This window comes from Microtus oregoni, unplaced genomic scaffold (assembly GCF_018167655.1).
Source record: "Microtus oregoni isolate MIOR12 unplaced genomic scaffold, Mior012 000079F_ref0000094, whole genome shotgun sequence".
Lineage (NCBI taxonomy): Eukaryota > Metazoa > Chordata > Mammalia > Rodentia > Cricetidae > Microtus > Microtus oregoni.
Window position 1 is genome coordinate 2805621 of NW_024544537.1, and position 27958 is coordinate 2833578.

The following is a 27958-nucleotide window of genomic DNA, read 5'->3' on the forward strand; positions in this document are numbered from 1 at the left end:
GGCAAACAAATGATGGTGTAGATGTGGAGAAAAAGAAAAAAGAATGGCTGTTGGGAACAAAAAGTACTCCAGCCCCTATGCATTTCAGTGTGGATGTTCCTAAAAAAGTAAAACTCAGAACTACCACATGATCCGGAGACATCACTGTTTAGCCTAATTCCAAAGACTCGCATCCTACTATAGAAATAATTGTTCATCAATCTACACTGCTTCCCTATTCACAACAGTCAGGTTATGGACAGTGATTGATGCATAGATAGTAAAAATGTGGTATCTTTACACAGAAAACTGTTATTCGCCTATTAAAGGAAAACAAAATTATTAAAATTACAGGAAAATGGATCGATCTGGAAATAATCATTCTAAAGAAAGATATGCAGACTCGGAAAAACAACCCTTGCTTGTTTTCTCTTTTGTGAATGCTAGCCTTGAATCTTCAGATGTGTATGTTTCATCTGGAATACATATAGAAATTAAGAATGTTGTAAAAGCCATGGGAGGATTTAGAGGGGATTGAGATACAAAGCAGCAGTATAAAGTTTTAACTGGTCTTAATAATAAGAAGTGTTAAACTGGTCTTAAGGAGTGTTAAAACTGAATGGGGCTGGGAGGGCAGTATAGAAGAGGGACTAGGTAGGAGAAGTAGCACTAATGAACTTCTTTCAAAAGAGGAAACCTATTCACTACTGTAAAATCCTTTTAAGACACACACATTAGAGTCGCCCTACAATCCCAAAGGCTTACAAATAAATATCCCAGCACCAGAAATGGGTTAACTCTTTTAGAGCTGATGATCAATGAAATCCCATAGACAGCCCCCCTTAAAAATACATGGCAATGTTATTGGTTGTTCTTCAGGACTGACTGTAACACAGTATTTCTGATGACAACACACTCTGGAGTCACAGAGCATGTAGATACCAAGTTGGTATTGACCTTTAAGTCTCATCCATCCTGTCTAGCCTCTAAATTGCTGGAAGGTGTTATTCATACTACTAGAAGAGAAAAGCAATCAATCATTCTCATCTGAGAACCTTGTGAGCTATAATGATGCCTATCCTCGCAAAGAAAAATGCCCAATAGTATAATAGTGGAACAACCCTTATTGTAGCAACCAACTACTTTTTGTTTGCATTTAAGTCCAATTTAATATGATAATATTTATACCTAGCACTCATATTGAGACTAAGGGCCTGTCTCTAGATAGGTTATAGGCCCTAGGAGAAACCTGTTAGTATTATTCTGCTTAATGCTTATAATGACAGATGAACTTCGAACACTGTTAAACACATAGGTCAATGCATTTCTCAGTGTTTATCAGCAAAGGTTCTACTTGCAGTAGGTGATGATTAACAGTAGTTGGCCAAGATCCAGATAATAAGAAAATACAGAATATCATGAAGGGATGTTGTATTTTGTCAAAAGCTTTTTTGACATCTAATGAAATGATCATGTGGTTTTTATTTTTCAGCTTGTTTATATGGTAGATTACGTTGACAGATATGTTCAACCATCCCTGCATCTCTGGGATGAGGCTGACTTGATCATGGTGAATGATGCTTCTGGTGTGTTCTTGGATTCAATTTGACAGTATTTTTTTTTAGTATTTTTGCATCAATATTCATGAGTGAGATTGCACTGTAATTCTCTTTCTTAGTAATGTCTTTCTGTGCTTTGGGTATCAGGGTAATTGTAGACTCATAAAAAGAGTTTGGCAGAAGACAATTTCATTATTACAAAAGGCATGAAAATAATAGCCTAAAATTCTGTTACATTGTCTTCATAAATATGATAAATAACCAAATGTGTTCTGTGATAATTTCCAATCATAATCATTCTGTAATAATATAATATAGTTTCTGGTACTCCCGTAGTCATAAAAAGTCTTGATGTGTACTCCATATTATACCACAACAAAAAATCAAATAAAAAATTATTTCCTTTATAAATTTATCATTAGATTAAAATGTAACAGGGTATTCAGATTTCAATAATCCAAAACAACCCAAAAACTCTGTTTGGAAAGAAGTGGAAGGAATTGGAAAAGGAAAATGATGATCAAAACCTATTGTATGAAAAATTACTTTGAATATATAAATATATACCATATATATATATATATATGTACATATATATTTGGTGAGGAACTTTGACACTACAGCTGTCAGAAGATACCAATTCCAACAACGGCATTGATAATTATCTTACAATGTTGATTAAGATTGTTTATTAAGTCCTGTTTGATGCAAAATGTATAAGTCACATAATTCATTTTTATATTACAACTATTTGGGTTTTTGATTAACAGTAACTTTTGTTTACATGTACTTAGAGCCTACATGTGCAATTGATCTCTCAACCCAGATCAAGGTTTATAAACAAAAGCACCTAGTGTAAACTGTGCCAAATGAATAATCATCATTATCTCTTCAAAAATTTATTGTATATGCACATCTGTATACAAACACAAAAATGAAAACATTGAGGAAGTGAAAAGGTACATCATATATATGCGTTCACTATCTTTTCTCAAATGAACAGACTTAGTCTGAAAAAGTCATGAATAATTTCTCAAATCCAGTAGACTACAAACATCAAGGACTTCATTTTATAAGGATTCACATGAGGGAGCATACATTATAAATTAGAAGACTTGTGAAAAATATGTTAATCTTTGACACGAAAAGAGACAGAAATTAGAGCTGATAATTTTCACATGTCTGTGTTGGATGGTGATTAGAGCCAACTGAATAAAGTTCTGCGTGACTTCACAGTGAGTAAATACTTGTTTCTTTGATGAATTACCGAACAGAATGGTATCATCATTACATGCACTTGTTTGTGAAAACAGGTATGTGCTTTACTCATAGTTTCACTGGAAATGTTATAAGTTTTCTTCATCAGAAAAATATTCCATTGTTATTATTACCTCTTATTCTATGATCCTTCAACAAAATCTTTTATCTTGAATTCATTTTTGATTAAAAAATTCATACTCTTTCACTTAAGCATGATAAAAACTAAGAATTTCAAGAATTGCATGGATACAAAGAGAGATAAAAAGCTGTGTCCAAAGAAGATGCACTAGAGGAAATAGTAAAGATCTCTGATAAAAATTAAATGACAGCCCATAAACTGAGTGTAGTGACAGAAAGTCGATTTGCTTTATTTTTAAAAGTTTTCATGATGATGATTTGATAGAAGAGAATAGTTATGGCTAAAACTAAAATAGAAGAGCTGGGTAGTCTACTAGATGAAGAAAGCTATTGCTAAGAATAAAGGATAGAATGAAACAAATAATAAACCGAGAGGCACAGACACGAGCTACAAGAGTGCAGGTATATAATGACATGAAAGATAAGGTGGTACATATATTTTAATTAGAAGGGACAATTTTCCTGTGCTAAAACTTAGAGATCAGAGATGGCTTCTTAGATTGTAGTTATGACTCAATGGATAAAGGTGTTTTTTTCTAGGGGCAGGAATGATATAAATATAGGACTCTTATAAGAAATTCTCAAATATATTTTTAAAATCAAATTAAAAGAAAGAAGATAAAACTATGTTTCTATAGTCAAGGTGCACTAAAAAGTCTTGAGATATGGCAACAGTTTTACACAATTTAAGTTATAATTGAAAATAGCACATAATAATTAGCCAACAGTCTAGTCTCCTTTTAAATATTCAAAATAACTTTACATCTCTGCAATAAAAATGAAGAATTAAAAAGGAGATTTTTTTTTTGGAATGTAGCTAAAATATAGGGAATAAAATACAAATGAATATCCTCAGGTATTTTCTCAAAATCATGCTGTGTATTTACAAACTAACATTTGTATGGCTATGCACAACGATATTAATAGGTTTATAGTATGCAGCATATGTGATATAGATCTCTATGTATGTTGCACGTTCACAAAGAGAAACTTAAGTGAACAGCAGTAGTTTGTGCTTTAATGCTAATAATCTTTCATTATTATTCTCTTTTATGCAGAAGTAGGTAGAGATGTATGAGTTTTACTAAATTATTTGCAAAGAATAAATACAAAAATAAAATTAATTGTTCAAAAATATAGATGAATCAAATGGGACATTCTCTTTCATTTTATTTTCTTCTACCACTTCCTATCTCTCTTCCCCTTCCTTTTTGCATTGTCCAATGCTAAAGAATGCCTAATGACCACGTGTTCTCCATTCATTTCCTATTATTTCCCATTTTGTTCACTTCTTATTTCTCTTTCACAACTGAGTGTAGAAAAGAATGTGATTATTAAATTTATTAGACCTATCTCCATATTTGGATGTTCACCTTCCTAGACATGGACGGAGGGGGGAGGACCTTAGACTTTCCACAGGGCAGGGAACCCTGACTGCTCTTTGGACTGGAGAGGGAGGGGGAGAGGAGTGAGGGGAGGGGGAGAAGGGTGGGAGGAGGAGGAGAAGGGTGGGAGGAGGGGGAGAAGGGTGGGAGGAGGGTGAGGGAAATGGGAGGCTGGGAGGAGGCAGAAACTTTTTTTTTCCTTTTCTCAATAAAAAAAAAAAAAAGAAAATTAATGTCAAATAGTCCCACAATAGAATATTAAATATATTGTTTTAAATTAAACCAACAAAATTTAATAATTAATTAAATATCTTATCTTTAAAAAAAAAGAAAAACACATATTTAAAAACTTGCAATGCAATTTCACAAAAAAACCGGAGCAACTTTGCAGGTACAGTTTAGAGTCCAGAGGTGTCCTGTGGTTTTTGTTTTTGTTTGTTTGTTTGTGTTTGGATTTGGGGCTGTTATCAGACATCCTCTCAAAATAAGATAAGTCATAAGAATGATATTTTTATTTTTCAAAATAGAAACGTTGCTTTGCATGATGAGCCTATCGTATTTGATAATATTTTTCGCACAAATATACTTTATCAGTGTAAAGGCCATCAAATCTCTTTATGATCATTGAAGAAAATCATTTTCTCTTCGACCAAATATACTAGATTATTAGAGGTTTTGGTACATGATAACATCTTGAGATTAATGTACTCCACATTAACAACCTGGTAGTTTCGCCTGAATTATCTTGTTCTGTCAGTGTTCCAAGAAAGAATTATCACTGAAATTTTGTAATATAAAAATGTAAGCAAGGATTACAATATAAGTATCTACTGATCTGCAAGAGAATTTTTAAAAAAATTTAATTTGAAGAAAATATTTTCATATAATCCACTTTTTATTAGATATACTAAAATAGCAATTAATTGAAGTATTAGTTGTATACTTTGCTTTCAAATTCTAACTGGAAATTCAGTATTGTATAATGCTTTTCCAGAAACCATGCTATTTTTACTTCTCAAAAGTTCCGGGAGGACAGGCTCCAAAGCCACAGAGAAACCCTGTCTCGAAAAACCAAAAAAAAAAAAAAAAAAAAAAAAAAAAAAAAAAAAAAAAAGTTCCGGGAATACTGATTTACTGTGCTTACATTTTGTATCTGTATAAATTACCTTTTTGAATGAACACTGAGTAAAACGATGACTGTTTTGACTTTTTGTACTCTGCAAAAGAGCTATGTTAAGTTTTTTCATTATGATGATTTGCAAAGGGATTAATATTAACATCCATTACTGGTGGGAATGCAATCTTGTGCAACCACTTTGGAAATCAGTGTTTCGGTTTCTCAGGAAATTCGGGATCAACCTACCCCTGGACCCAGCAATACCACTCCTGGGAATATACCCAAGAGATGCCCTAACATATGACAAGAGCATTTGTTCAACTATGTTCATAGCAGTATTATTTGTAATAGCCAGAACCTGGAAACAACCTAGATGCCCTTCAATGGAAGAATGGATGAAGAAAGTGTGGAATATCTACACATTAGAGTACTATGCTGCGGTAAAAAACAATGACTTCTCGAATTTTGCATGCAAATGGATGGAAATAGAAAACACTATCCTGAGTGAGGTAACCCAGACCCAAAAAGATGAATATGGGGTGTACTCATTCATAATTGGTTTCTAGCCATAAATAAGGGTCACGGAGTCTACAATTGCTGATCCTAAAGAAGCTAAGTAAGAAGGTGAACCAAAAGAAAAACATATAGTTATCCTCTTGGCTATGGGAAGTAGAAAAAATTGCCGGGGAGAAAATTGGGATCTTGGGGGTGGGGTGGGATGGGGGTAAGGGGAGATGGGGAGAGAAAAGGGAGAAGGGGAGGATGGGGGGAACTTGGGGAAAAAGGAGGATTGGGATAAAGGAAGGTTGGATAGGGGAGCACGGAAGCACAATTCTTAGTTAAGGGAGCCACCTTAGAGTTGGCAAGAGACTTGAACCTAGAGTGGCTCCCAGATGCCCGAGCCGAGGTCCCCAGTTAGTTCCTTGGGCAGCTGAGGATAGGGAATCAATTATATTTTTTAACTCTTCATTTACAAGCAGTGATGGTGATGGATGGAAATGGAGACAGAGACCCACACTGGAGCACTGGACTGAGCTCCCCAGGTCCCAATGAGGAGCTGAAGGAGGGAGAACATGAGCAAAGAGGTCAGGACCACGAGGGGTGCACCCACCCACTGAGACAGTGGAGCTGATCTATTGGGAGCTAACCAAGGCCAGCTGGACTGTGACTGAAAAAGCATGGGATTAACTGGACTCTCTGAACATGGCGAACAATGAGGGCTGCTGAGAAGCCAAGGACAATAGCACGGGGTTTTGATCCTACGTAATGTGCTGGCTTCGTGGGAGCCTAGCCAGTTTGGATGTTCACCTTCCTAGATATAGACGGAGGGGGGAGGACCTAGGACTTACCACAGGGCAGGGAACCCTGACTGCTCTTTGGACTGGAGAGGGAGGGGGAGAGGAGTGGGGGGAGGGGAAGAAGGTTGGGAGGAGGGGAGGGAAATGGGAGGCTGGGAGGAGGTGGAAACTTTTTTTTCTTGTTTTTTTTTTCTCCTTTTCTCAATAAAAAAAACTATAAAAAATTACATTTGTCCGATTTTTAAACTCATTTTTTTCCAATTTGGAAAGGACATAGAAAAAATCATATTTGTCTTAAATTAAATTAACTTAGTTTTTGCATTTTTTTGCATATAATGCTATCATGAGTTCATTATATAATTGAAAAAATCATTTATATCCAAAGAATGGAATTTATAAATTAGACATTACCATGTTGTTACATTGATTCTTTGTAGTTATTTTGAACATATATTATGGATGAATTTGGATACTTTAATTATACTCTCTATGCATGCTGTTTGTCTTATATCTCTTCCTTATATGAGATAAAAAATTCCAATTTCATTGCAGTGAAATAATCTTGTAGGATGAGTATCCACGGTGCAAATGTTCATAAAAATTATATGTAATATTGGGTTTTGATGTTTTCCTTTCCTCATTCAAGATCCTAACCAAGATCCTTTTTGGAATAGTATATGTTCTTCTGAATTCGTTTGTCCATATTGGTCTTGTGTTAACATAGTGTACTATGGACCAATAAAAACCTTCCAAAAATTAAGAGAAGTATCCAATGTTTTCATCCTTCACTTGTTATAGCAAGTAGCACTGTAGAAACAATAGTAATACAATTTAAGAAAAGAATCTTTATATAATTCACTTTAATATCTCTAAAACTGTAGGAAGCATTAAGTGAAGAATAAACACATTTTCTACTAATGTAGTCTGTGAAAATCTCCAACATTTTGTGTCTATATTTCTTATTTACTACTGAAATCTTCTGATTATGATAGAATAGCTCTTGGGCATCACTGAAAAGAGAATATAGATTAAGTAACTTAAGACTATAGGGGATTTCAAATTTCCCAGAATGACAGATTGATACCATTCATTTATTCATTCATCTTATATCAAATCTGCTATGGTGAGCCCATATATTGAGGATATAGTCACAGACCTATACTCAAACAGTGGGGAGAAAAATGTAAGTAGGAATATATACTTTCAGATTACAGAAAATAATATAAAGATGGGGCTAATAATGTAGACTATAATGGAGATGACTATAAGAATATTATTGGGCAATGCACTGAAGTAGGTAATATATAGAATTTCTATGCACTCTACATTTTGTAAGATGGCAGAATACAGCAAAGAGTGATTCATGTTGTGAAGATTTAAATACATCTGAGGTAACCAGTTGAACTATATCTTAATTTATTCAACATCATTTGGTTGAGTCACTGCCATTTTAATACTTTTTTGTTTTTAAGCAAAATTCGGTAAGTATAGCTGCACAGGTTAATTTTTGAATCATCCATTTTACTCCATTGGTCTACATGGATTATGATGGCCAGCGTAATGTTATCTTTGTCAATATAGTTCAAAAGTATAAGTCAGTTACTGTGATAATTTCAATGCTTTTTCTTATGTTTATGATTTCTTTAGGTATTTTAATGCTTTAGTGTTTCAATATAAATTTTAAGTTTTCATTCTCTAGTTCAGTGAGGAAGTCATTGGCAATTTACTAGGTATTGTGTTGGATCTGTGACCACTTCAAGGAATGTAGCCATTATTCACAATGTTAGTTCATCTAGTCTTCTTTAATTAGTTTCTTTATACCTCTTGCTTTGTTTATTCCTACATGCCTTATATGTTTTTGAAACTTGTATAGTAAGTTAACTTCTCAGGATTTAACTATTGTATAAAAAATTACTAAATTTTACATATCTTTTTTGTATTCTGCTAATTTGATAGCAATATTACCACTTCCAAGGTTTTCCTGATAAAGTGTTTAGGGTATTTTAAGTATGGAATAATATATCCTGAAAATAGGGGCATTTTATCTCCGTCCATACCTATAAACATTTCTATTTCTTTTTTTAAATTTAACTTTATTTTATGTGCATTGGTGTGAAGGTATCAGATCCCCTGGAATTGGAGTTACAGACAGTTGTGAACTGCCATGTGGGTGCTGGGATTTTGAACCTGGGTCTTCTGGAAGAATGCCGGTGCTCTTAATTGCTGAGGCATCTCTCCAGCCCCTTCTATTTCTTTATATTTTCTTATTGTTCCATTTAAAAATTAGAGAAAAACACTGAATAAGATTAGAAAGGGGTAACTAACATGATAACAATACTCTTATACTGCATGGTAACAAATAAAAAGCCTCTTACTAGAAACTGCTATCTTTTTTTTTGGAACTGTTGACCAGTGAGACACCAATGAATACTGCTTCAGAAAGATTACAGGAACTATATTACCAATGTTTTTAGTTATTCTCCAGAACTAGAGTGTAAAAACCATATTTCAGAAGACACCATGTACTCCAGTCATAGAGCATGAAAAAAATTAACCTGGTACTGACCTGTAATCTTCCTCCTGGTACATAGATTTCATAGTGATGGAAGGTGGCATACATAATATTGGAGGAAAAAAGTATTCATCTGTCTTAACAATCTTACCCATTTCTTAACCTTTATTTCTGGCTTAGCATGTAATTAATTACTGGCCTGGTATAAGTAGCATAAGTATTATGGGAGTAACCATAAACTTTCTGATTAAAATTAAGGCATATTTCAAAAGATGAAACATATATTGTACCAAAACTGGGCCATGAACTTGTTGCTAGAAAATTCTTGGGTCCTACGGGGAACAAACTACTTTTTTTTCTAAGTTATTAAACCATTAAATGCCATGTTCTGCAGTCTTTGAAAGATAGGAACAAACTACTTTTATTCTGCAAAATGGATACTAAACCAATAAAATAAGATATCTCTCTGTCATCATTAGAAAGGTTCTGTTTGCAGTAGATAATGATCAACACAGAGCCAAATAACTGGCAAGGTGCAGAAAATAAGAGACTACAGAATACTCAGCACTAACGGGAATATATGTATTATAGCCTTCTTTCCCAGTTGCAGGAATTATTGTGGAAGAGGGGCATAAAATGTGTATAAACACTGGGTGATGGGTGACTACAAAGACTCAGTGTCTTCTGGATACCTCAGGGCAGCTACACATATGATTCACAGTGATCCCAGTATGGAGGTGTTAAGTACAAAATGTTATCACGAGCTTAAAAAGCTTCTGGTAATTCTTAGCTTCTAGAAGAAGGACCAGTTTTCTCTGAGTGTAGCTCCTATATAAATCAACCATACTCCAGTTGAAGGCTACATGAATATGAATATTTGGGCAGCACACTTGGCCATGATTAAAAACCAAATAAACAAATCTAAACAAAAATAACACAAAATACTTTCCAAAAACAAACAAACCAAAAACAAGATACAAAGTTTGATGGAAATTAGAATTGATTGAGGAAGAGTTGTAGAAAGGAGGATGAATGTAATTAAAACATGCTGTACGAAATTCTTAGAGAATGAATCAAAGTATATTAAGAAAAGAGTAAAGAGGGTGGAATTTCGTGTGATACCACACACATAACCACAGCTTTCTGGAGGAAGCAGCAAAAGGATTTCACATAGATTAAAGATACCCTGGTCTACACAGAAAGTTTTTAGCCAACTAGACTTACACAGCAAGACCCTGTCTCAAACAAAGGAACAAGTAAAGACCAGAGAGAGTTGGAATGAAAAGAATTCTAATAGCATATAAAGAAATCACAAGAACTGGCAAAGTCAGTTATGTGAAATTAAAGTCTTCTGGAAAGCAAGAGAAACAAACGAATGGAAAGAGAAATTAAAGAATGGGAGAAAATCTGCCAACTAAAATTAGAATATTACCCATATGTACCACTCCTCAAAATACATTCAAAGAGTCATATCACAAAGGCACTTGCACAACTTTGCTGTGGCACTATACAATAGCAAAGACATTACATTGACCTAGGTGCTCACAAATGATGGATTAAAAAAACTGTATGATTGAGTATCCTTTGGTATATACCTAAAAATAGTATTGTTGGGTTTTGAGAAAGGTTGTTTCCTAATTTCCTGAGACACCACCGTACTGATATCTAAAGGGGCTGTACCAGTTTGCAGTCTCACCAGCAATGCAGGAGTGCTCTCTTTACCTATAGTTTCCAGCATAAGTTGTCATCAGTGTTTTTTATCTTGGTCATTCTTCATCTATAATATAAAAATGTTATTCTGCCATAAAAATATGAAAATATGAATTCTGTAGAAAATTGATGTAAATGATAAAAAGGAAATCATCATATTAAACTTTATATGTGGATTCAAGATTCTAGTAGATCTCTTTTTAATCTCTTTCTCTCTCGCTCTCGTGTGTGTGTGTGTGTGTGTGTGTGTGTGTGACGGAGAGAGAGAGAGAGAGAGAGAGAGAGAGAGAGAGAGAGAGAGAGAGAGAGAGAAATGAAATTAGAAGGGCGTGTTCATGGTGGTAAAAAAAAACGGAGAGGAGGGAGAAGGAGAAGGAGAAGGAGAAGGAGAAGGAGAAGGAGAAGGAGAAGGAGAAGGAGAAGAAGAAGAAGAAGAAGAAGAAGAAGAAGAAGAAGAAGAAGAAGAAGAAGAAGAAGAAGAAGAAGAAGAAGAAGAAGAAGAAGAAGAAGAAGAAGAAGAAGAAGAAGGGCAATAAAATAAAAGTATCATAAAGGAAGGACAGCACAGGGTACCCACTGAAGTGAATGAGGAGTATCAAAATGACAAAAATATACATATATATACATAAAAATCATAATGAAACACAATTGTCTGTATCCTTATTTAATGAAACTAATTTTTAAAGAATGTGAAAGATGCTGAGTGGTGGTGGCACATGCCTTTAATCCCAGCTCTTGGGAGTCAGAGTCAGGTGGATTTCTGTGAGATTGATGCCAGCATGGTCTATGAAGCTGATTTCCTGGACAGCCAGGACTCTTAAACAGAGAAGCTTTCTCTTGAAAAACCAGACAAAGAAAATGGGAAAGATTAACTTAGTACAGTTGATAATCTTCACATTTCAAGTATGTGTGTGATTGTTTAGATTCTAGTCATTTAATATATTTTGAATTATGTGTGATGCAGAAAAGTATTGTAAATAATGGTGAGTAATTGAAGCTTTGCAATGGAGACATTCTATTAGTCAAAAGGATTATTATGAAAATGTATTTTCATGAACATGCTAGCATCTTTCCTAAAAATGTATTCTAGCATTAAGTAATGATGCATTACTACACGACAAACAATTAATAATAGCTCTGAATTTTCAATTAATTTGAATAAGTTATACTTAGAAAGAAATACACATTAGGTCTTTATATAATTCGTGGTCTTGTATTAAAATTACTTGCATTATTATAGCTATCATGTTTGTGTTTATTTTATCCAAATTTGAGAGATTAAAATATTATTTATGATTTTGCTTATGGCACTAATTTAAGAATTCAATCAGCTTATATTCTAGTTATCTATTAAACATGTCTGTTACCCAAAGGGTATAGACCTCATCTCAAAAGATTAAATAAAGAAATAAAACAGAATATTTTATTACAATATCATGTTATACAATAGTCTACATATGAACAAGTGCACTTGAATTACTATAAATAAAATATTAGAACCTTTTTATATTGAGAGTCATTTGGCTCATGGAGAAGCAGAAGAACTTTGAGATAATTTAGCAAACATGAAGATATATTCTTGCTTTTATAGTAAAAGGGAAAGTGGGAAATGTACTATACATACTTGGATTCATTTTCTTCACCTCTGCTCAGAATAAATTGCATACAATGAAAATCTTAAGTAATCTTTGACAAATGAGAATATCTCCCAGATGGTATGAGCAATTTAATTATTTTTAACCATTTGTTTCAGGACTGCTAAGAAGAATATTTCCAACCCTGTTACAAAAACGGTTTGAGCTCCCTCCCAGCTGCTGTTCCATATTTACAAAGGAAATTTAGATTGGAGAAAATTACACTTTTTATTGTTGTTTTGCAAATGGAGGTCAGATTGCTGAGCATAAATTCTTGTTATTTTTTCCATCTTCATTGTGTGAATTAGATTTATCAAATATCACGTTTTTTTGTATGATTGCTGTGGATGTTCCATTGCTATTTTATGTTTTGTGTTGTCTAGCATATAACAGACACGACAAATGTTTGCTAAAGAAAAGAAACACCAAGCCATTGTATCCAAAATAAAACTTGGGATTATTTGTAGTCATCTAGTAAGTGTATGCAATTCCAATATCAGAGCATCCTTAATTTTATTGAACGTTTCTCTTTAAAACATAACAGAAAACTGAAACATACAAATTAAAAGTACCACTAAAATCTAATGGCAAGGAAAATCATTTGATAGTTATAATCAAAGAAATATCTTCAAGTTGGAATCCTTTCTTTGAAATTTCTTGGAACTAAGGTAAATGACTGAAACTTGTCTTTCTTAGAATGATGTTGCTCTTGTAGATATTAGAAAGATCTATTGATAGACTTCTTATTATCAAGTGATTGGTGTTTAGGCAATAAGATAACAGATAATTACAATCATTTCAATTTTACTGTAGAAACATTTTACCTAATCTTCTTTATAAAAAATAATTATCTCATTGTTTTAATTTAGTTTTATGTCATGAAATAATTTTTGTGACTTAAAGCACTCTAAATTCAGTGGTAATCAGATTGTGATGATATCCAAATGAATTATATTTTCTATTTTTCAATAAAGATATACATATATATATATATTAAAATTCCAAAATTTAATTGGATCAAAGATAATGTTTATTGACATGAAATAGTCCCAGAAAATGTATGATCCTTGCTTTTAATTATTATTTCTTTACAATATATTTATTTTTACTTGATAACCCAATCTGAGAGTCTATTTTTATAAGAAAGGTAACAATATTTTTACTAATGTTTATATGTGGTACACAAAATAGTATAATGACTGTAGTCCACATTCATAGCATAAATTCATGGCATTAGCACATATATAATTATAAACCAAATTTAGCAATAGTCTACTATAAAATAATTTTATAGTTTGAAACATTTATTATTATAATAATCTAAGTTTACTGGTCTATTGATATTAGGCCCTTTATATATCTATCATATGTGCATAAAATAATAAGGTTCTTTTAACTTCCAAGACTACTTATAATTCCATCTTATTTCATACATAGTAATGTATTTGGGCTAGGGAGAGTCATTAAACTAAAAGGCCTATGTTAATATAACTACCTGGAAATCTTAGTTAATTCAATTAATATTCTCATGGCTCAGGTTCTTGTTTATGTTAACCATTTTGTGTACGAAGTATACATAATGGTTAACATAAGTAGAAATATATATTTCTATAATTCAGAGATTTTATACTCTATTTATGTCATATCGAAAAGTCACTGTAAACTATTAAGATACACTCTGAATCTATACCAGTTCTAACCCTACAAAATTTTATCAAGGATTTTATTAACAAGCTCATGAATTATGTGCACACATATATTGTATATGTATTCATCAATTTGTTTTGTAGAACACAGAACTGCAAAATTATTCTGCAGTTAGATTTATCTTCCTTTGCAGACAGAGAATTATCAAAAAGGCTACATATAAAAATAAATAGGGAAAACATTTGTAAAGTGTGACTATGGAGGTAGGAACTGTGTTGTTGGTGCCCATAATAGAAGAGTGGGAGAGCGATTAACAGAGAGGGAGAGGGAGACAGAGAGACAGAGAGAGAGAGAGACAGAGAGAGAGAGAGAGAGAGAGAGAGAGAGAGAGAGAGAGAGGAGAGAGAGAGAGAGAGAGAGGGAGGGAGGGAGGGAGGGAGGGAGGGAGGGAGGGAGGGAGAGAGAGAGATTGAGATTTGTTGAGAATATTTTGAATAAATACTTGAAGACCAAAATGGAATCAACCATGCAGACAAACAGGGAAGAATGCTTTAGGCAGAGAGAACATGTAACGTAAGATGTAATGAGGTTACAGTGAAGATCACTTTAGACAGAAAAGAATAAAGCAATACAATGAGAATGTTAGAGTTGAGTAGTGACCTAGCCTGGTACTATTAGGTTTCACTATTTATGGAAGCACTTTGCATTACTTTAAAATAAATAGGAATCAATTGAAAGGTTTTGATGTGACATATATGATGTATACTTTCAAATAACGATCCTGTTCATATTAATAATAGATAAAGTGGATGAAGATTTTTGGCTGAAAATTAAATAGAGTTAATAAGGCAATTCATGGAAGAATAATGGTGTTGATTTTTAAGATGTAGTGATCTCAACTTACAGCTTGAAGGACTGGTCACAGAAACATTTCACGCTTAAAGGAGCGAGGGAGGTTTCTATGATCAGTAGTGATTCCCAAGAAACAGATGGGCAATAGACGAGGCTAGCTCCAATGAATACCTTTCTCAGGCTCGTCACATGGCACCAGTACCAAGAATATTAATTCCCTTATGTTTCATGTATTTATAAATGAGTTATTTGTATGCAAGATGTAGTTCTTTCGCAGATTTTTCTGTTTCTTATCTGTTCTATTTCTCTGCTAGGTAAATGTTCCACCTCTGGTTACTTTGCTGTTTAAAACAAACTTCCATGTCTATTCAGTGAGATTCTTATCTTAGTTAATTCACTTCTCATCTGAAAATAAGTTTATTTTAGTATTACCCCTTTGTGTGCTTGTGTATAAGTATGGGTTTTTTTTTTTTGCAGTTTTATTGTATGTGCAGGTGTGTGCACAGGTGTTCTTGCAGAGGAAATAGCCTAGCCACTGTCATTGTTCCTCAAATGCCATCATTCCTGATTTTCTAAACAGTCTCTTTTATGAACTAGAATATTCAGGGTGGTCGAGGAGCCTGAGAGAGCCACCTGCCTTAGGTAGGATCACAAATTCACGTCCTAATATCTGGATTTTTCTCTCGGTTCTGGGGACTAAGCTCAGTTCCTCATGCTTGTGCAACAACCACGTTATCCTGAGCTGTCTGTACATTCTTCAAAGCTTTATTTCGAAGAGTTGCCTTAAATGTTAAACCACCCTATCAATCATAAAAAAAAATAAATGTTAAACTGCACGTTCATAGGTATTTTATTTGTTCACTATTTTTGATTCATACCAAAGCTCTAAAATCAGTTGTAATTTTCTTTTTAGTAGTATGTAAATCTGTATGTCTTTTCAAAATCACCAAAAACATCCAAGTTTTAGAATTCATTAACTTTAATGATATTGGGCTTTATATGTCTATGTCTATCTATATATTATTTTACATGTTTGAGGTTTGCTTAGTTTCTCAGTTGGAGTACTAGAAGTCTTAATGATTTTAGGAAATCTTAAACAGTTGCCATCTCAGAAATTGCTTTTCATCCTATCTATTCTTCCTATCTTTTCTTCCTATCTATTCTCCTTGGTATTATGAAGATAGCTCATAAGATTCCAAACTTTGGCATGGAGTTTATTTTTATCTCAATAATGCATCTAGTACAAACCTATGTATAATTCTTGCCTTTAACTCTCTCAAAATATTTTCATAGCCATTAGGTTCTGTATCATAGATGATTATTTATTTATATCTACATTTGGAAAAATGGGTTTCCTCTGAACTCATATTTATTCAGAATCTCCATGCACTGTAAAATGAGGGGTGAAAATCAGTCATTATACTGTGCTCTTAGAAATTCATTCTAGCTTTACATAAATCTCTTTCGTTAACATCCACTGAAGTATCAAGCTATACAAATAGAAGAAGCAAAAAATATTATCAAAATCGCAGAAACTATTACTAGATTCATCAAAATCTAATAAAAATAGATTTATAGAATCTTAACATATGTAATTTCCCTCTTAACCTTTGTGATATGTTAATTGCAGTATTTAAGCTGAGCAGATGAAAATTCTATAACCAAGTGACTCCTGGGTCAATAATTTCCTTGGCAACTACTATTAGTCTTTTATAATCACAACTTCATTTACAGACAAAAAAATTGTCTCTAAATAAGAACATTGTTTATTTTCCAAGGATGTTGCATTGACAGCTGATAACCTTTGTTTTAACTTCAACATGAATAAAAATATCTATGTGTAATTATGTAAAGAAAATGCTTTCCCCTTTTTTTCAAGAGTAACTTCTCTTCACTATGTAGTAGAAAATAGAATATAAAAATTATGCTTTGTGAATAAGTATGAAATCTAGGATCAGACATTACTTTACATAAGGTGTTGGAAAAGAGCACTGAAATTAATTTTTTTGTGTATTTCTGTTTAATATTAAGACAGTTACAAGCAATGAAAGCATAAAGGTAACTTGATACTTTCACTATAATGTTTTTATAATGAACAATATTTCCTTATAACTCCATCAAACATGAATTGTTCTCCATTATTTTCCATCATATTGTTCTCCATCAAACATGAATCCTATCAGTAATCTCAAATGGCATTTTCACTTTCAACTGCACCTGTTCAAATATAAGGGCCTATAGATTCTACATTTTAAGATAAGGAAACTTTGCTTAATTCTGTTTTTCCTCCAAATACTTGAATATAAATCTTTATTCCTTCCACATCCTGAAACTACTGGATTCATTTGATGTCCTCTGTATCTTAGGTATAAATTTGGATAATTTCAGTAACAATAAAAATAATATGAGGATGTCAAAATAATCAAACTAAATGCTTAAGAAAGAAAAAGAAAATACTATGCAAAATTTTAATTCATAAGTTAGTAGAAAAACTATCTACAGTATAAACATTTTACATAGTAAGTTAAGGAATAATTTTCATTATGTTGTTAGTGATTTTTTAAAGTGAATATTATGAAACATTAATATCCAACAACTCTTTAGGAAAAAATATTTTGGTAATACATACTGTAGATCTTGTCAATACGTTTTCTGTTTACTCTGGTATAATAAAAAGCTTTCCTTCTTGATATATTATTGAAACTCAGTTCATATTCACTTTTTAAGATCCTAGTCTTAAGTTCATTTCCATAGCATCCCTACTTTCAGAGAACTGTTAATAAAAGTGATTCTTGGGCAGTAGTCTCCATATCCCACTTTGTATGTATAAAGAATTTTTAAAGCTAAAACCTAAAGAAGCTAAGGAAGAAGGTGAACCGAAGGAAAAACATATAGTTGTTCTCTTCGCTAAGGGAAGTAGACCAAATTTCCGGGGAGAAAATGGGTTCTTGGGGGGGGGGATGGGGGTAAGGGGAGATGGGGAAAGAAAAGGTAGAAGGGAAGGAGGGGGGGACCTGGGAAACGGGAGAATTGGGATAAAGGAAAGGTGGATAGGGGAACACGGAACCACAATTCTTAGTTAAGGGAGCCACTTTAGGGTGGGCAAGCGACTTGACCCTAGAGGGGCTCCCTAGTGCCCAAGATGAGGTTCCCAGTTAGTTCCTTGGGCAGCTGAGGATTGGGAACCTGAAATGACCCTATCCTAGAGCAATACTGACGAATATCTTGCATATCATCATAGAATCTTCATCTGGTGATGGATAGAGATCGAGACAGTGACCCACACAGGAGCACTGGACTGAGCTCCCAAGGTCCCAAGGAGGAGCAGAAGGAGGGAGAACATGAGCAAAGAATTCGGGACCACGAGGCGTGCATCCACCCACTGAGACAGAGGAGCTGATCTACGGGGAGCTCACCAAGGCCAGCTGGACTGTGACCGAAAAAGCATGGGATAAAACCGGACTCTCTGAACATGGCGAACAATGAGGGCTGATGAGACACCAAGGACAATGGCAGGGGGTTTTGATCCTACTTAATGTGCTGGCTTTGTGGGAGCCTAGCCAGTTTGGATGTTCACCTTCCTAGATATGGACGGAGAGGACCTAGGACTTAACACAGGGCAGGGAACCCGGACTGCTCTGTGGACTGGAGAGGGAGGGGGGAGGAGTGGGGGGAGGGGGAGAAGGGTGGGAGGAGGGGGAGAAGGGTGGGAGGAGGGGGAGAAGGGTGGGAGGAGGGGAAGGGAAATGGGAGGCTGGGAGGAGGTGGAAACTTGTTTTTTATGTTTTTTTTCTTCTTTTCACAATAAAAAAAAAGCTAAAACTATTAAAAGATTGTATTTCAAAAATTCAGTATTCATTGTTCCTAAATGAAATGATGACTAAATGAGTAGGGATAAATACAAACTTATAGATTTAAAAGAGTTCACCAAAAAAATCAAACTTTTAAAATTCTGGAATGAAAATGAAATCACTGTGCTTCAATATAGAAGAGACATATTTATGTGAGTATAGCAGCACAATAGCAGAAATGGAGATAAATATTCCATAATTGGTGATAAACAATAGAGTTCCTAGAATTTTGTGAAAGTGTAAGAGACATTAGTGACTTAGCATTAAAGATTATAGTGTTGTTGGAAAGACACTGAAAGTAGAAATTGGGATTAGAGGCTGTTGAAATAAGAAGAGAGTTGATGTATATCACCTGAATGTCTTATTTTACTTTGGCTTCATTTTCCCCTTAACAAAAGAATTTTGTTTTAATTCCTTTATTCAAAAGTAAATACATAAATACTTTTGTTTTCTATACATAATACTAGCTGATGTCTGAATGTATTGCCTCTAGCATTTTGAAGATCATGTAACAACTATTGTATTCAATATCTATTGTTGATGAAGTCTTCTGTGAGTATTATTAGTCTTCAGCTATTACTAGACTTTCTTCATTATTTAATATCATAATTTCTTCAAGACTAGATAGGTATGGACACACTGTTGTTCTTCAGTAGTAGTAGATTTTTATGCCATGTGAAAAGTCATGTAAATTGAAATCAATTCCAAGTTATTAATGCCACATAATTATATAAAATATTGTCTTTTCACCATGTTCTCCAATTTTACAGTCTGGAAGCCTTCAGATGAGTACCATAGAACACTTTTTATTCTAGTTTCCAAGTCGTTTAGAATTTTCAGCAAAGCAAAGTTTCCTTAGTACATTCTAATTTATAAATATATTCTTACTAAAATATATACATGTTCTTTTTTTGCTGTGGATCTTATGAAGCCTTTACATTTGTACCTTAGTCTTTATTTTCATGAAGATGATCAAAATTTAATATGAACTTAATCAGCCGGGTGGTGATAGTGCACACCTTTAATCCTAGCACTCGGGCTTGGGAGGCAGAGGCAGGCAGATCTCTGTGACTTTGAGGCCAGTTTGACCTACAAGAGCTAGTTCCAGAACAGACTGCAAAGCTAGAGAAACTCTGTCTTGAAAAAAAATAAATAAATAAAAAAGAAAGAAAGAAAATTTCATAAGAACTTTATCAAAAAAATTGTGTAGACTCATACCCTTCATTGATTGAGTTTTGTCTGAAATATCTGCTAATATTATTTGACAGCATAAAAAATACTTGGCCATAGATCAATGTGTATTGATCACAATAGATTAGATAAGGTTATTGTTTTGATCCTTTTTTTCAATGTTTTATTATTTTTTTCTTTTTTTAAAAAATAAAAATATTGTTCTCATTTTAAACAAATGACTCATAATGAACCTAACTGTCCTAATGGCTTAAAAGTCACTGCTTCAAAATGTGTATATTGAATCTCTAACTTAAAAACAGAATAAATAGTTTCTATAAGCTAATCTAATAAGCTAAGAACTGTTTTATAACTGTTCTATCAAATAAAAGCAAAATTATTCTACTAGGACATAGGGAGGTAGTTCCAAAGGAAAATACTCACCTTGAAAGGATGATGGCTGGGATTTGAGTTTGAGTACCAGAGCCATGCATATTATCGAATCTAATAATATATATTATATCTAATTATATATATTATACTTGCTACATATTATGTTATATATTATTATTATTGACATGGTTGTATATGTTTGGACTCTAAGTATTAGAGAGGCAAGAGGATGGATTCTTGGGTCTTCTGGTAGATAAATTAGCCTAGATAACTCATTGGTTTCCAGGCTAATCTGAAACCCATTCTTCTACCAATATTCGGAACTTAAGGAACCGTTGGCTGGAACCTGGAAAACAACACCCGAAGTTGTTTTCTCACTTAGAGTTCAATCTGCACCCACACACATGCACATTTAACAACACCTACATTTGCAACCACATACACATGAACATACACGCTTCCTTATATACAGAAATTATCCTACCATGTTTGTTGCCTGCTATTGTAAGCTTCAGCAATTTATGCAATATTATGCTTATAATATTAAATATGAAAGATCATAGACTTTAATGTTCAGTCAGCTAAACTTAAGACTCAAAATAAAATAATTCCAGTATTTCCCTTTTTTATTTTTAATTTTTATATTTTAAGGAAGGTTGACTGATCTTGATGTCCTGGTTCTGGTACCTAGACCTCATAACTGCAGTAATTACAGACATGCACCATCATGACTGACTAGTATTTCTTAAATTATTTTGTTTTCAATTTATTTGTAATACTTAGCTGCAATTAAACTTTAGACTATTGAATTTCATAAAAACCACATACTTAGGAACTTTCTTAAGTATATAAAAAGAAGCCACAATAATATGCCATGTATTGTGCCATACACATTCAGAAAACAGTTATTTTAATTACATGTTACAGTACAACTGTAATAAATGAAATTAATAATATCATAGAAACGATATCACTTTGGAATTGAATCCCATGAAGATTTTAGTTACACAAAGCAAAACAATCATTTTGTCTCAGACATTTATATCCTGGGTTTGTGATGTGTACTTCCTGGAAATGCAGAAGGTGGTCATTCTTCTTTACCTTCTAAGAACTTGAGTAAGGAAGAAAAGTATATTGGTCAAAAAGTCTCTGTTGCTTCTACCCTGCTATGAATAATAAAATATGATTACATAATTTTGAACTGCCTTTTCCAAGAGGGTATCAGAAATGGTCCATTCTGTTGTTTAAAAGGACTCTTTTTTCCTTTTGGATTCTAGTGCTCTAGTGATGACAATTTTATTTAATCTTCCATCAAATAACTTCTCTTGAGCCATTTATGTCATATAATGAGCAATGTGACCCACTAAGTGTTTAATCCAAGAGTAAAGACTGTAGTAGTAATATCTAAGTCAATGAGATGACCTTATATAAGTCAAAATAACATATTTCATAAAATACCTTTATTCACAATATATACAGCAGGAAAGTAAAGTTAGCATGGGATGATCTCAGGAAAGCAATGCCTATTTCTGAATTAGACAGTGAAGTAAATAAATGTATGAGAAATTGACAAATTCACATTGCCAATGTTATGAAAAATGATGCAGCAAAAGAAATTAAGATGTTTATATTTTCTCTTTCATTTTGAATAAGGGTCCTTTCCCTATCACTTGTCCTCTGGTCTTTAATCTTGAAAATTAAGCTTTTGAGTTACAGAAGCCCAAAGTGAGGGGAACGACTCACTTTTAGAAGGTGCAATCGAAGTTTCTTATTGAGCCTATATTTTTGGTGCTGTTAGTAGGCTTCTGTTAATAGAGTAGTAGTTGCAAACACATACTTGGGTTTGCCAGTAACAACTCACAATTTGTGCAAAGTTGAGTCTCCGAAACTGAGCAAAACTGCTCTCAATGTCCCGCCAGCGCTTGCTGAGCTGGATCTGAGTTGGCTCCACTGCCATTGCGGCCCCATTTTCAGACAAGCCCTCAGCTTGCCTGCGCACTGCATTCAGCTCCTCTTTCTTCTTCTGCAATTCACGATCAATTTCCTATTGAGCAAAATCAATACAGGGCCCAGGGCAGTTAGCTAACCACATCAACCGACCTACAAGTAGCAAATACTTCGCTCAGAAATTTCATAGGCTGTTGTTCCTTTTTTTTTTTTTTTGTATTTTCATCATTTCGAAATAATGGAAGGTGTCACTGTCATCCTCACCCAGTAAGCCAAATATAATTTTATGTATCATTTGAATGCTCAGTTTTAGATATTCTTATTAGATTATTAAATGTTTCTTAGCATTCTGTTTCTTTGGAATTTTTCTGGTGCTTTGAGAATTGACCCAAATTTAGAGTGATTCTTCACTTATTTACTAGGGATGATTCATATAGAATATAATTTAGAGGGTAAGTGACTACTTTATTTTAAAGGTTTGAGGAAATCAACAGAGAATGAAGCAAAATAAAACGTGTAAAATAATAACAGAAAGAAAACATCTTTGGACAATTTGCAAATAAATCTCTAGAGATTTGACAGTGATATGAAAAGATGTTCTGATGAAATGAATATGTGCTAACACGAGAAAGAAGTCGTCCATGTACCGATAAGCCATTACTTCATCTGGAACAAAGATACACAGAGTCAATTACAATTGGGCCAGAAAACACATGACAGTTAATAACTCATTTCACATTGTCTAACATTTTATTCATTCAACATTACGTCAATTCAATAACAGTACAATACAGTTACTGAAACAAAACACAATACAAAGAAATACATCAAAGCACAGAGCAAGCTTCTAGAGGAAACCAGACACATTTTATACATGACCCTTGTAGGTTATGTTACTGTAGTTAAAATCTAGCCGCAAAATCTAGTATTGCCATTCTAAAACAACTTTACCTTCATTTTCCTTTCATCTCTGGGTTCAGGTAGGCTGGCTAATTTTTTTTCAATGTCATCCAAGCATTTCAGAAGATCATCAGCCTGCCTCTTGTACTGATACCACTGGTGAGAAATTTCTAGGGCTTTTTTTCTTCTTTGAGACCTCAAATCCTGTTCATGATGCAGATATTATTAAAATATCAATATATGTGGATAACACACTCTTTCTGCAGTTATTTATGAAAACTAAGTTGAGACCTTGTCTTTTTAATTGCTTTGTAAAAATCACATGTAAATACAACACAGAGGCAAATTATTAAATTATGTATTTATGCCTTAAGATCTATGTACAGAAGCTAAGAAACATTAATAACACAAAATATTATTCTTTGAATATTCAAACTTGATTACAAATCTTTTTGACATTTAATTATGTCTTAATTATCTAAGAAAATGATTGCTTAGTACATTTGAAACAATTTCATATATAAATACAATGAATATAACCAGTTAGTTACAAAAGCATTGAGCTACACTTGACTTTTAAAGTACTTAAAATTCTCCTGAGTAAATTGGGAGTATGGGGACCTTGGGAGAGGGTTGAAGAGGATGGGGCAGACATTGAAAGGAGCAGAGAAAAATGTAGAACTCAATAAAAATCAATACAAAATTCTAAAATGTATATGTTCAGCTTGGGGCTTATCAACAAAATTAACACATACTATATACACTCATGATTTTAGAAATGTCTATAAAGTTAGGTCATTAATATTGTTGCTTAAAATTTTAGTTATTTTGGAAACTGAAGAAATGACTCAGTAGTTATGAAGATTGGAAGGTCCTGGTTTGACTCCCAGTACCCATATAGCTGCTCACAACCATCTGTAACTCCAGTCCCAGAGGATCAGAGACCATCTTCTGGCCTCTGTGGGCAATTCATACACATTGTACACAGAAAAACAGGCAGGAAAAATACCCATATACATAAAAATTGAAATCATTATAATAATTTTAATTAGGTATTTTAAAGTTTTTACATGTTTATGTGTAGAAGTATAACTATTCTTTATAGAGCAACGATTGTAAATGAAATTAATATTAAACAACCCTAATTTTTCTTTCAATGCAAGCTTAGCCAGGATTTTTATTATAGGAGATCATATTCAAAGTATAAAAATAATTGCTATTTCAAAAAGAGTGAAGAGTTTTCAATCAACTTGGTGATAAAAAAACAAACTCTTTTAATAAATTTTCAAAGGAGAAAGTAGTATTTGTCTGGCTCATAGAAGTTCACTCAAAATTTTCTGAAATCAATGGAATTAGCTAAAGTACCAGTTTGTACCCCCACTGAAATGCAACAAGTCTATCTAAAGATTCATTTCATCAAAGAGTAGCAATTGTGCTTTTGATGTAAGTTAATATGAATTAAAAAAAATACCAATAAATAACCGAATGTTTCATTGCCTTGGAAACTTCAAACCTCTTTTAAAATATTTTATAATAACGTAATTACAACTAATTGGTTAACTCTATAACTGTATTTGGTATAAGTTGGTTGGTAAACAAAGTTGATTTTTATGAATTCCTTGTGGCATTAAGATTTACTATTTCTTTTAGTTTGTACTTTGTGTGTCATTTCTAAACTCCATGTAAAGGTACTACATGCCTTGGAAGCATCAGATGGAATTCTGCTCCCCCTAACAATATACTAAGGTTCAGTTTTGGGACTTATTGAACTATGACTTATTCATGATACAATGTACATATTTGATAAAGCACTTGAAGGTTATAAATCTGATAGGTTTTTTTTTTTTTTGGTTTCAGTAGAAAGAGGTAATGTGCAAAATAGAATATTATTTTTTTTAAAAAGTATGTATTTGTTAGATTATGGAAGATGGCCTCTAGATACTACTGACCAATAATACATATATCCTCGTGTGACTAATCTATAAACTTCCAAAAGCTTTTGTCACAGAAGAGTGTGAATTACACAGGTTTCTGATGTTCTGTGTACATTATGATTTGCTCTTGTATTTCCTGCAAGGAAGAGATCTTTTCTATTTACTGTATTTATCAGCAGTTACCTTCAGAAAACCTGCTGGCCAATTAGACTCTCCTTGTTGATTCCTTTCGGGCACAAGATTGTGTAATTACGTTCTCAGCAGTGTTTACTTGCTTAACAATAAGGAAAAAGATCCTTCACACTTATTTGCATGTAGAAAGCAGACTTCATCCACCTACTAGGCGAATCTATCTATATAGCCATATAGGTTTAAAGCAATGATTCACGATGAAATATATTACTATTAGCAGTATTAGAAATAAGCCATTAAGGAAAATAGATAATATTGCAAAACATACACAAAAATAATGCTTCATAAAATGTTTAGCATATCTAGTTCCATCTCAAGGACTGCATAGACAGCATTAGAGCAAAATCAAGTTATTCTGCTCTTGCACAGTACAGATGGGTCACAAGGATACTTGACTGCATATACTAAAGATGATAGTATTTTTCAAGTGCATTCTGAACACTTTTGAGGGTTTCTATATAAAGTAAATTAGGCTCTTGTAGACCTAGATGTCTGCTTTTACAAAGTATCTGTTATAAGCAGAGTGAAGATTATGATTTTTAATGATCAAAATCCAGGCCCTACTAAAGAAACAGTTACCAAAATACTAGACCTACCATATAGAAACTGCAACAGTGGAGGGAATAACAATTGATTATTCTGGCAAACAGGACAAACATAACACCAGCTTATAGAAATAAAACCTATTTGAAAATAAATTTTTAAATACTGTGAATAATACTTTTGTATAGCTTGCAATATTACTAAGAAAAAGAACAAAACAAAGTTTATGTCACATATCTCTGAAAACTGGTTGCATAAGGAAATCATAAATAAAGCACACACATTAATAGATAAAAGTAATTTTCTGGTAACTAAAATTCTTAAACAGATTTTTCTTTATTTACGTTGTTTTTTACCCTATACATACACAATCACAGGCAAAGCACATTAGAATTTGAGCTCTAATACCTTGAGAGCATTATGTTTTGTCTGTAACAGCTGCTGTTTTATCTTTATTTCCTCTCGCTTTCTCTCATCTGTGATTCTTTGTTGTAAGTTGTCTCCTCTTTGCAACAATTCATTTACAGTACCCTCATTGTCTTCACTCTGATTAAAAACAACAAGTACAGTCTTCATTTTGATTCTTAAAATGCTGTACATTGTTAACAAAGATAAACATATTTAAATACACACAAAAATTGAGTTTACAATTTTTAGGGAATGCTGTCATAAAAAATATGCTCAGAATATTTCTTTTATGCTTATATAAAAAAACAAAGTTTATGTGTAACTCTTCTAAAGAACAAATTTTGAGTGGCATATGTATGAATTTGGAGTGTAAGGCACTTTAGATCATAGAAGTTATAATTTACTATAAAATATTCTTTTGGATTTTATTTATATTACTTTTAAATATATTTAAAATGTATAGGGAAATAAACTAATCTTGCGCTTCCAATGGTAACTATCTACATCTGTATAGTAGATTTTACATACTAATCTATGCTTTATATTTAAACCTAAATAGTCAAATTTAGTATCTGGAATATTAATAAAAACAATGGGGAAATTTGTAAAATATTGAAAAAGATTAATTTCTAAAATGACACATAATTATGCTAGGTTTAAGCAAACAAAATAATACAACTAGTATGTATTAAAATAACTTTGAATTTTTTTCAGTTCTCTTTGTTTTCTTCTCTAAGAACAATAGTTTAATTTTATTTTGCATAAAGATATTATTTGAAAAAGTGCTGTTGCAATCTTATTGCAATATTGATTACATTTGGGCATCTTTGGTTTCTTACCATTCTACTCCAAATATGAAAAATATCTGCGACAAAGGCATAGTATGCAATGGTATGCAGGTATGCCAATGAGCTAATGACAAATGACACACAAACTTCAAAAAGCACATTTATGTAAACATTTATATTATTACGTATTGTAATAAATGTAATATCTGTAAATCTATGACATGTTTAAATTTTGAAATACAACAGCAGACTTATCCATTGTGGTTAAAGGAAATGGGATTATTTTGTACAGTTGTCATTAGAAGTAAACAAATAAAACTAATTTGTTTCCCTAAATGAGTATTCTGTGGCAGGTTGTTACTGAGACTGAGAAGTAACAACATTCTCTGACATCTTCACCCTGGAATTTCTTCTTTGACATGAAGTAAAGGTAGCTGGATCTCGGAATTTTGGGAAATTTCTTCCTGTCTTTCTTTCCATGAGTTGAGAGGTGAAGACCTCTAAATTTCTTACATAAGGAGTACTGATTAGGATAGCTCCCAAAAGTTAGAATTGCTACGAGAGAGGCTAAGAGTACTTGGCAGAAATATTTCTCCAATTGCTCTATATTATCTAGCATCAAAAAAATCATATATTTCCTCCAATGCTGTTTTTAATCATAGTCTAATACAACTCTAGCATTGACACACATATGAAAATCTCTATTGTGACCCCTATAAAGGTTAAGTATGCTACAGTGGT

The 27958-nt window shown here is 33.0% G+C and overlaps 1 protein-coding gene across 1 annotated transcript in view; it reads right to left on the reverse strand.

Moving 5' to 3' along the window:
* Dmd (dystrophin) overlaps nucleotides 1-27958 on the reverse strand; it is a 1759261-nt gene that overhangs the window by 1213114 nt on the left and 518189 nt on the right. Inside the window, exons 35-37 of the mRNA XM_041642825.1 lie at nucleotides 26430-26567; nucleotides 23404-23556; nucleotides 22367-22549 (exon numbers count right to left, since the gene is read on the reverse strand). Of these exons, the coding sequence (XP_041498759.1) occupies nucleotides 22367-22549; nucleotides 23404-23556; nucleotides 26430-26567 (474 nt within the window). The remainder of the gene's footprint in view (nucleotides 1-22366; nucleotides 22550-23403; nucleotides 23557-26429; nucleotides 26568-27958) is intronic.